Below are 10,398 nucleotides of genomic sequence, written 5' to 3'. Positions count from 1 at the left end.
GGCGCCTGCAGGCTGACTCCTTGTGGTGGGCTGGGAGCCTGCAGGCTGACTCCTTGTGGTGGGCTGGGCGCCTGCAGGCTGACTCCTTGTGGCGGGCTGGGAGCCTGCAGGCTGACTCCTTGTGGTGGGCTGGGCGCCTGCAGGCTGACTCCTTGTGGCGGGCTGGGAGCCTGCAGGCTGACTCCTTGTGGTGGGCTGGGAGCCTGCAGGCTGACTCCTTGTGGTGGGCTGGGAGCCTGCAGGCTGACTCCTTGTGGTGGGCTGGGCGCCTGCAGGCTGACTCCTTGTGGTGGGCTGGGCGCCTGCAGGCTGACTCCTTGTGGTGGGCTGGGCGCCTGCAGGCTGACTCCTTGTGGTGGGCTGGGCGCCTGCAGGCTGACTCCTTGTGGTGGGCTGGGAGCCTGCAGGCTGACTCCTTGTGGTGGGCTGGGCGCCTGCAGGCTGACTCCTTGTGGTGGGCTGGGCGCCTGCAGGCTGACTCCTTGTGGTGGGCTGGGCGCCTGCAGGCTGACTCCTTGTGGTGGGCTGGGCGCCTGCAGGCTGACTCCTTGTGGCGGGCCGGGCGCCTGCAGGCTGACTCCTTGTGGGGACTGGGCGCCTGCAGGCTGACTCCTTGTGGCGGGCTGCGCGCCTGCAGGCTGACTCCTTGTGGTGGGCTGGGCGCCTGCAGGCTGACTCCTTGTGGTGGGCTGGGCGCCTGCAGGCTGACTCCTTGTGGTGGGCTGGGCGCCTGCAGGCTGACTCCTTGTAGCGGTCTGGGCGCCTGCAGGCTGACTCCTTGTGGTGGGCTGGGCGCCTGCAGGCTGACTTCGGTCATCAGTTGAACGGTGTTTCCTCTGACACATTGGTGCAGCTGGCTTCCGGGTTAATTAAGCGAGCGGGTGTGAAGAAGCGCAGCTTGGCGACCTTCGCCTCTCCCGAGCCCGTTGGGGAGTTGCAGCGTATAGTATTGAGAGAATACTACACCCATTCTCTCAATTCTCCATAATAATAATAATACCTCCAATAGCAGATCTCTCCTATCAGATGATAAATTATTCAAGACAGACGGAGAATCTGAGCATCCTATAATTCTAACAGGTTGTACGTCCTCCACCCACTGGAGGGCAACTATTATCACCAACAGTTCAACTGAGTAAACTGACAGTTCCTTTGCTGTAATCATAGTAAACACTTCAATATAGCCCTGTTACATTTTCCGCATTGCCATGTAAAAGCCCGACATTTACCAAGGCCGTCTTCAAGCATAGCAAATAAAAACCTTATTCTTGATATCCATCAGCTTGGCTCAGTAGTGTAAAAAGAGTTGGCATAAAATGGTACCCGAAAACATAAACTTTTTTTATTTTTTATTCAATAGATTAAACAGTTAGGTAGGTTTTTGTCACCTATTTATTCAAATCACCATGACACACCTTTGTTTACGATCTTATAGTGGCGTAATGAACTGAATGACGGAGCCACAGCTCTCTCTCTCTCTGGGATCAAAACGTCCTTTGACTGAACATTATTTGGGATGTTATCCAATATAGAACACAATTATTACATCAACATTCTATTTTTTTTTTTTAAACAATCATTTCAACTGGGGTTCCTCACACAGAATGTGGTGGACAGAGAACAAGCGTTCCACGATTCCAATTTAGAACACCGTCTAGCGGCCATCTTTTGGGGGTTCACTTTCTCTGGTTCAAGTTCAATAACAAACTGAACAGCACTGATTATTTCATCTCTCCATCAGAACTGGGTGCTTTCTTCGAGTGGAATGTAGAACCACGTCCATTGTAAATTGTTCTAACCGAGCCTATCGTTCTTCATCATAAGGTTAATAGTTGTGTTTGTCCACCCTACTAACAAACACCCGTAGTTCTACTGTCAACACTTACTGATAAAGCCTCCCCATTCTTTCCCCCAAACAGAGTAGGGTGAAGTTGCCCCGAGACGCTGGTCAGTTTTGCATCTCCCCACTAATGGTTAAGGTTAGGATTCAGGCAGGGGAACTTCACCCAGCAGCTGTCCCCTCCCCAGCAGCCCGTGTCCTGCATCAGAACTCTGGGAATCATTTAGGTGGATTCTAGAACCATGTCTATTCCAATGGAGTGTATTGTTCTCCTGACTGATGACGATCAACGTGTATCATTGTTGTTGTCCAGCCGGGCTAACATCACCAATAGGAATACTAAGCTCATCACGTCTTGCGTTCAAAGCCTCGTGGTCATTCACTCCGTCTCCTCTCCAGTATCAGCGTGCGTCCTGTCACTGTGGTGTGTCCGTTGGTGAGCCCGTAGCTTCTGACAGCGGCCGTATCTCTTCCCACAGTAGTCACAGCTGTACGGCCTCTCCCCTGTGTGAACTCTGTGGTGGATCCTGAGGTCTGACGCTCTAGAGAACCCTCTCCCACAGACCAGACACAGGTGAGGCTTCTCTCCACTGTGAGACTGCTGGTGCTCCCTCAGATGTCCGGATTGGGTGAAACTCTTCCCACACACAGGGCAAGAGTAGGGCTTCTCTCCCGTGTGTGTGAGGAGGTGTCGTCTCATGGCTCCCAGGTGAGCGAACTTCTTGCCACAGTCGGGGCAGGGGTACGGCTTCTCTCCCGTGTGGATTCTCATGTGGATCTGTAGTACCGAGAGCTTGTAGCACTCTCTGCCACACACCGAGCAGCAGTGAGACGTCTTCGTTTTGTGACTCTCCTGGTGTTCAGGATGTTCTGATGTGGCGGGACGCGCTCTGCTGTCTAAGCCACAGTTAGGGCTCTCTCCTGTGTGAATAACAGAGTGGGTTCGGTATTGAGGCGAGCAAGTCGACATTCATTCACAGTCCGTATCCCAAATGGCACCTTATCCTCTATCAAGTGCATCCACTTTGTCCAGGACCCTGGTCAACAAGTAGTGCACTTCATAGGAGATGGGGTGAACAGAACCCCAGTCAACTAAAGAACAGTGTTCTGCCTCCCACTTACTATGTTGAATAGAACCACAGTCAACTAAAGAACAGTCTTCTGCCTCCACTTACTATGTTGAACAGAACCCCAGTCAACTAAAGAACAGTGTTCTGCCTCCACTTACTATGTTGAACAGAACCCCAGTCAACTAAAGAACAGTGTTCTGCCTCCACTTACTATGTTGAACAGAATCCCAGTCAACTAAAGAACAGTGTTCTGCCTCCACTTACTATGTTGAACAGAACCCCAGTCAACTAAAGAACAGACTTCTGCCTCCACTTACTATGTTGAACAGAACCCCAGTCAACTAAAGAACAGTGTTCTGCCTCCACTTACTATGTTGAACAGAACCCCAGTCAACTAAAGAACAGTGTTCTGCCTCCACTTACTATGTTGAACAGAACCCCAGTCAACTAAAGAACAGTGTTCTGCCTCCACTTACTATGTTGAACAGAACCCCAGTCAACTAAAGAACAGTCTTCTGCCTCCACTTACTATGTTGAACAGAACCCCAGTCAACTAAAGAACAGTGTTCTGCCTCCACTTACTATGTTGAACAGAACCCCAGTCAACTAAAGAACAGTGTTCTGCCTCCACTTACTATGTTGAACAGAACCCCAGTCAACTAAAGAACAGTGTTCTGCCTCCACTTACTATGTTGAACAGAACCCCAGTCAACTAAAGAACAGTGTTCTGCCTCCACTTACTATGGTGAACAGAACCCCAGTCAACTAAAGAACAGTGTTCTGCCTCCACTTACTATGTTGAACAGAACCCCAGTCAACTAAAGAACAGTGTTCTGCCTCCACTTACTATGTTGAACAGAACCCCAGTCAACTAAAGAACAGTATTCTGCCTCCACTTACTATGTTGAACAGAACCCCAGTCAACTAAAGAACAGACTTCTGCCTCCACTTACTATGTTGAACAGAACCCCAGTCAACTAAAGAACAGTGTTCTGCCTCCACTTACTATGTTGAACAGAACCCCAGTCAACTAAAGAACAGTGTTCTGCCTCCACTTACTATGTTGAACAGAACCCCAGTCAACTAAAGAACAGTCTTCTGCCTCCACTTACTATGTTGAACAGAACCCCAGTCAACTAAAGAACAGTGTTCTGCCTCCACTTACTATGTTGAACAGAACCCCAGTTAAATTCTTCTCCTTCAGAATTGATGAAATCACCATCTTCATCCTCCTCTTTTACTTCCTCCTTCTCCTCTTCTACAATATGAATGTTCATCCCAGGTGTTTGAGTGATGTCCTCCTCATGTCGTGGATCGGGACCCTGGGACTCTATAGCTTTGGTGCTGGATTGGTGACCAGGATCCTACAATGAAAACATAACAACATCATTAATCATGTCAGAACTCTATTTATAAACACAATACAAGAAAGACTTCTGTTCCATCCTTTCAAGACCTGAAAGCTGTACATGAGGTTCCAGACCTGAAAGCTTTATACATGAGGTTCCAGACCTGAAAGCTTTACATGAGGTTCCAGACCTGAAAGCTTTACATGAGGTTCCAGACCTGAAAGCTTTACATGAGGTTCCAGACCTGAAAGCTTTACATGAGGTTCCAGACCTGAAAGCTTTACATTAGGTTCCAGACCTGAAAGCTTTACATTAGGTTCCAGACCTGAAAGCTTTATACATGAGGTTCCAGACCTGAAAGCTTTATACATGAGGTTCCAGACCTGAAAGCTTTACATGAGGTTCCAGACCTGAAAGCATTACATGAGGTTCCAGACCTGAAAGCTTTACATGAGGTTCCAGACCTGAAAGCTTTACATGAGGTTCCAGACCTGAAAGCTTTACATGAGGTTCCAGACCTGAAAGCTTTACATTAGGTTCCAGACCTGAAAGCTTTACATGAGGTTCCAGACCTGAAAGCTTTATACATGAGGTTCCAGACCTGAAGGCTTTATACATGAGGTTCCAGACCTGAAAGCTTTACATGAGGTTCCAGACCTGAAAGCTTTACACATGAGGTTCCAGACCTGAAAGCTTTATACATGAGGTTCCAGACCTGAAAGCTTTACATGAGGTTCAAGACCTGAAAGCTTTACATGAGGTTCCAGACCTGAAAGCTTTACATGAGGTTCCAGACCTGAAAGCTTTATACATGAGGTTCCAGACCTGAAAGCTTTACATGAGGTTCCAGACCTGAAAGCTTTACATGAGGTTCCAGACCTGAAAGCTTTACATTAGGTTCCAGACCTGAAATGTTGGTCATTAATGTCTCCCACCTTGTTGATGTGTGATTTAGGGGGACTTCCTCCTTCACTACCAGAGCCATGGACAGGACTCTCACCTGTAGAGAGAGGTTGGTATTATGGGTTATAATGAGACTACCAGGACTCCTGTAGAGAGAGGTTGGTATTATGGGTTATAATGAGACTACCAGGACTCCTGTAGAGAGAGATTGGTATTATGGGTTATAATGAGACTACCAGGACTCCTGTAGAGAGAGGTTGGTATTATGGGTTATAATGAGACTACCAGGACCATGGACAGGACTCTCTCATGTTTATCATTTGATGGAAGGATGGATGGTCTACGTAGGGAATAGGTTGCCGTTATATATGAATCACAGGGTAAAGTAGTGCACTATGTAGGGAACAGGGTGCCATTAGGGATGTATCTCAGGGTAAAGTAGTGCACTACGTAGGGAATAGGTTGCCATTAGGGATGTATCACAGGGTAAAGTAGTGCACTACGTAGGGAATAGGGGGCCATTAGGGATGTATATTAGGGTAAAGTAGTGCACTACATAGGGAGCCAATAGGGACAAATAATCTGCCTCCACTTACTAAGATGAGAAGTGTCCCAGCCAACGTCCTCTCCATCAGAATTGATCAGACCACCAACTTCCTCCTCCCCGTCTTCCTGTCCCCCGTTGTGACCGAGGTCCTCCCCCATGTGTGCCTGTAGGTGTTTTCTCAGAGCCTGCTCTGTAGGGAGGTCCTGTCCACACACTGGGCAGCATTGAGGCCCTGGGGAAATGGATTGTGAACGTTAGAATGCTAGCAACAGCGTTCTGTTTGTTTCACGTCAGCAGTGAAGTGGCCGACAGTCCGAGAAGGCAGTGAAGTGGCCGACAGTCTCAGAAGGCAGTGAAGTGGCCGACAGGCCGAGAAGGCAGTGAAGTGGCCGACAGTCTCAGAAGGCAGTGAAGTGGCCGACAGTCTCAGAAGGCAGTGAAGTGGCCGACAGTCTCAGAAGGCAGTGAAGTGGCCGACAGTCTCAACAGGCAGTGAAGTGGCCGACAGTCTCAGAAGGCAGTGAAGTGGCCGACAGTCTCAGAAGGCAGTGAAGTGGCCGACAGTCTCAGAAGGCAGTGAAGTGGCCGACAGGCCGAGAAGGCAGTGAAGTGGCCGACAGTCTCAGAAGGCAGTGAAGTGGCCGACAGTCTCAGAAGGCAGTGAAGTGGCCGACAGTCTCAGAAGGCAGTGAAGTGGCCGACAGGCCGAGAAGGCAGTGAAGTGGCCGACAGTCTCAGAAGGCAGTGAAGTGGCCGACAGTCTCAGAAGGCAGTGAAGTGGCCGACAGTCTCAGAAGGCAGTGAAGTGGTCGACAGTCTCAGAAGGCAGTGAAGTGGCCGACAGTCTCAGAAGGCAGTGAAGTGGCCGACAGTCTCAGAAGGCAGTGAAGTGGCCGACAGGCCGAGAAGGCAGTGAAGTGGTCGACAGTCTCAGAAGGCAGTGAAGTGGCCGACAGTCTCAGAAGGCAGTGAAGTGGCCGACAGTCTCAGAAGGCAGTGAAGTGGTCGACAGTCTCAGAAGGCAGTGAAGTGGCCGACAGTCTCAGAAGGCAGTGAAGTGGCCGACAGTCTCAGAAGGCAGTGAAGTGGCCGACAGTCTCAGAAGGCAGTGAAGTGGCCGACAGTCTCAGAAGTCAGTGAAGTGGCCGACAGGCCGAGAAGGCAGTGAAGTGGCCGACAGTCTCAGAAGGCAGTGAAGTGGTCGACAGTCTCAGAAGGCAGTGAAGTGGCCGACAGGCCGAGAAGGCAGTGTGAGGTAAATATGAGTATCTGTTTCCTGTCTAAACTGTCACTACCAATAATAATACAAATATTACATGTTGCTATGCAGTCTTTCTATTAGACGTAGTAAGATTAGCATCTGCAGTTTGAATACATAGAAAAATGATCTATTTGCAGCTTCGCCGTAACATTCTGGAATGTTCATTCAAATCGTTCCAACTGAAATTGTTACTGTGGCAACGCTTCGGCTGTAAAGGGAAGTGCTGTTGAACTCACCCCCTGTCTGGTTCTCTCTTGCGTGGGTCCGGAGGTGGCACTTCAGAGTGCCAGGCTGGGCGAACCTCCTCCCACACAGGGCGCAGGAGTACGGCTTCTCCCCTGTGTGCACCATCTGGTGTCTCTTCAGGATGTCTGCCTGGCTGAACCGTCTCCCACAGTCGGGGCAGGAGTACGGCTTCTCCCTGATGGATGGGTGGACAGACGGGTGGGTGGGAAAGACAGACCGTGTCACTCCACAATAATGAGCCATTTACTTCGTGTTCGTATTATTTCTTATTGCTGTTGAAATGGAACCTGGAAGCATTTCATTGGACGTTGTATCCCAGACAAATTACAGTGCTGTAATGTATGCTGTCAATAGCTGTCAATAGCTGCATAAAGATTCAGGTTTTATTTAAATAACCACATTGTGGACAACTCGAGAGGTTTTGAGACACTGGTGTCCTTCGATCGTTAAAATCAACCTCACCTGTATGCACTCTCAAGTGGACTTTCAGGTGCCCGTTGTCGCGGAAACCCTTCCCGCACTCGAGGCAGACGTAAGGTTTCTCTCCCGTGTGAGACCTAAAAATCAAATCGTTCTTTAATTCAAAGTGCAATTTAAAACTTGGAAACGGACTTTACGGTAAAACAACAGGGGAGATCAAAATGAAAACATGAAAACAAGAATGAAATAAATGACCTCTGATGCATCTTCAGGCTGTCCTTCTGGGTGAAACTGGCTCCACACTCCGGGCACTGGTAAGGCTTCTCCCCGGTGTGAATCCGTTGGTGTTTCTTCAGGTTGCCTATCTGAGCAAAGCCCCTGCCACACACAGAACAGGAGTGGGGCCTCTCTCCCGTGTGTGTTCGCTGGTGCACTTTCAAAAATTCATTTTGGGTGTAACTCTTGCCACAGACGGAGCAAGAATAAGGTCTCTCCCCCGTGTGTGTCCGTAGGTGGACTCTAAGACTTCCCTTCTGGGTGAAGCTCTTCTCACACACGGAGCAGGAGTGAGGCTTCTCTCCGGAGTGTATCCTCTCGTGTTTTCGGAGGCCTCCTGAGTGGGCGAACCTCTTGCCACAGTCAGGACAGAGGTAGGGCTTCTCCCCTGTGTGTACTCTCTGGTGTCTCACCTTATGGAACACAATGGAAATAAGTTATTGATTAGTTGTTTTGTGTTGTCCTGTCACGTTTCATGTACTGTGTGTGTCTTTTTTTTTCTTTTTTTAACTGGCAAATAAAACTCATCAAACTCACCAGGTCACATGGGCGAGAAAACTCTTTCCCACAGTCCAGACAACCGTGAGAAAAGGTTTTGGTTGGTTCTGTTTGGTCCTCTTGATCAGGTTCTCCTGACGCAGGGGGGCTGTGGGATGGGGACGGGCTGGGCTGGTTGTTAACATCATCCTAAAAGAGGATGAAGGGCAGAAGGCAGCCTTGACTAGTTCTGGAGAGGGGAACAATTGTTTTGTTGAGGTAGACCAAACGAGTGTTGTGTTGCTGTAGACCATACGGGTGTTTTGTTGCCGTGGACCATACGGGTGTTTTGTTGCCATGGACCATAGGGGTGTTTTGTTGCCGTGGACCATATGGGTGTTTTGTTGCCATGGACCATAGGGGTGTTTTTGTTGCCGTGGACCATAGGGGTGTTTTGTTGCCGTGGACCATACGGGTGTTTTGTTGCCATGGACCATAGGGGTGTTTTGTTGCCGTGGACCATACGGGTGTTTTGTTGCCATGGACCATTGTTTTGTTGCCGTGGACCATACGAGTGTTGTGTTGCCGTGGACCATGGGTGTTTTGTTGCCGTGGACCATACGGGTGTTTTGTTGCCGTGGACCATACGAGTGTTGTGTTGCCGTGGACCATACGAGTGTTGTGTTGCCGTGGACCATACGAGTGTTGTGTTGCCGTGGACCATACGAGTGTTGTGTTGCCGTGGACCATACAGGTGTTTTGTTGCCGTGGACCATACGGGTGTTGTGTTGCCGTGGACCATATGAGTGTTGTGTTGCCGTGGACAATACGGGCGTTTTGTTGCCGTGGACCATACGGGTGTTTTATTGCCGTGGACCATACGGGTGTTGTGTTGCCGTGGACCATATGGGTGTTGTGTTGCCGTGGACCATACGGGTGTTTTGTTGCTGTAGACTATACGAGTGTTTTGTTATGGTAGCCCATATGAGTGTCCAATACTTTGATCAGAGAATCAGGGCCTGTATTTCACAAAGCATCTAACAGTAGGAATGCTGACCTCAGACCCTCCCTGTCCAGGTAATAAGCCTAAACTGATCCTAGAGCAGTGTGTTTGTGTTAGTGCTTGGTAGGAACAAATGACTGCACCCATCCAGATCAGACTGGCCTTGCCTCAAAAGACCCACCCAGCGGCATGGTGTCAAAGTTGCGACTACAGACTGACTGAACAGCTGCAGTAAACAAACCGCCAGTGTAACGGATGTGAAACGGCTAGCTTAGTTAGCGGTGCGCGCTAAATAGCGTTTCAATCGGTGACGTCACTTGCTCTGTGGTTCCCCTTCCTCTGCAAGGGGCGGAGGCCCTTTGTGGAGCGATGGGTAACGGCGCTTCGAGGGTGTCTGGTTATGGGCGAGAGGACGGTCTAAAGTTATACTGTTACACCAGCTTGATACTTTGTAACATGAACAACTACAGTCAAATCAGTTTTCAGACGACTGAGCATAAACGGTCCTGGCATAACCGGTCTGTGCTATTACTCCAACTCTGTCACGCATCGTCTAGCAATTACAGCAATGGAGTGTTCACAACCCGATTTGAGACAAAGCTTGCCCATTCATGTCATGTGAGGCATTCGGGCTAGGACAATGTTATTAGATTTGGCTGGCTAGCTAACGGGCATGCGTCCGTCCCGTGTCTTACCTCGTCCAGTATGGGTCGGTCAGAACCGGGAAGAGTGAATTCTGCCGACATGTTATTGATCGTTGTTCTTCTGCGTTCACATCAGCTCGAGGTCACTCACGTCAGTTGAACAATTTACTGGTCGTGAAACGATTTGAAACCTAACCAGCCATCTTAACGAAGGCAAATACATGCAGAAATCCTATATGTTGCCATTTTAACAGTAACTAGCTCGCAAGCCTGTTTTGAATAAAGGTAAATAAGCCGACTGTCTGCGTTACTGCATCACCGTACTTCCGGGTATGATTCTTCTGCATGACTAAACTACCCGG

At 49.3% G+C, this 10,398-nt stretch overlaps 1 protein-coding gene across 2 annotated transcripts; it reads right to left on the bottom strand.

The window, feature by feature from the left end:
* Nucleotides 1–1,322: 1,322 nt before the first annotated feature.
* Nucleotides 1,323–10,372, bottom strand: LOC135537112 (zinc finger protein 436-like). 2 transcript variants are annotated; one of them, XM_064963307.1, is made up of 9 exons: nucleotides 10,088–10,372; nucleotides 8,450–8,599; nucleotides 7,892–8,325; nucleotides 7,674–7,773; nucleotides 7,207–7,387; nucleotides 5,759–5,941; nucleotides 5,195–5,259; nucleotides 4,076–4,274; nucleotides 1,323–2,761 (listed from the first exon to the last, which is right to left on the bottom strand). In XM_064963307.1, the coding sequence occupies exons 1-9, from the start codon at nucleotides 10,136–10,138 to the stop codon at nucleotides 2,220–2,222; spliced, it is 1,905 nt and encodes a 634-aa protein (XP_064819379.1). In that variant the 5' UTR covers nucleotides 10,139–10,372; the 3' UTR covers nucleotides 1,323–2,219. The 2 variants fall into 2 exon arrangements, with proteins under 2 accessions (XP_064819379.1, XP_064819380.1); XM_064963308.1 differs by having other exon boundaries at nucleotides 7,207–7,308; nucleotides 7,679–7,773.
* Nucleotides 10,373–10,398: the final 26 nt, after the last annotated feature.

The sequence above is a fragment of the Oncorhynchus masou genome, unplaced genomic scaffold (assembly GCF_036934945.1).
Source record: "Oncorhynchus masou masou isolate Uvic2021 unplaced genomic scaffold, UVic_Omas_1.1 unplaced_scaffold_712, whole genome shotgun sequence".
NCBI lineage: Eukaryota > Metazoa > Chordata > Actinopteri > Salmoniformes > Salmonidae > Oncorhynchus > Oncorhynchus masou.
Note: the sequence above shows the minus strand (reverse complement) of the source record. Positions and strands in the feature narration are given on the sequence as shown.

Coding starts and splice junctions, on each gene's coding strand:
- LOC135537112 (XM_064963307.1), bottom strand. CDS start 10,138: ATGTCGGCAGAATTCACTCTTCCCGGTTCTGACCGACCCATACTGGAC. Junction 8,326..8,449: donor TTTCTCGCCCATGTGACCTG/GTGAGTTTGATG, acceptor GTGTTCCATAAG/GTGAGACACCAGAGAGTACA. Junction 5,260..5,758: donor CTGGGACACTTCTCATCTTA/GTAAGTGGAGGC, acceptor CTCTCTCTACAG/GTGAGAGTCCTGTCCATGGC.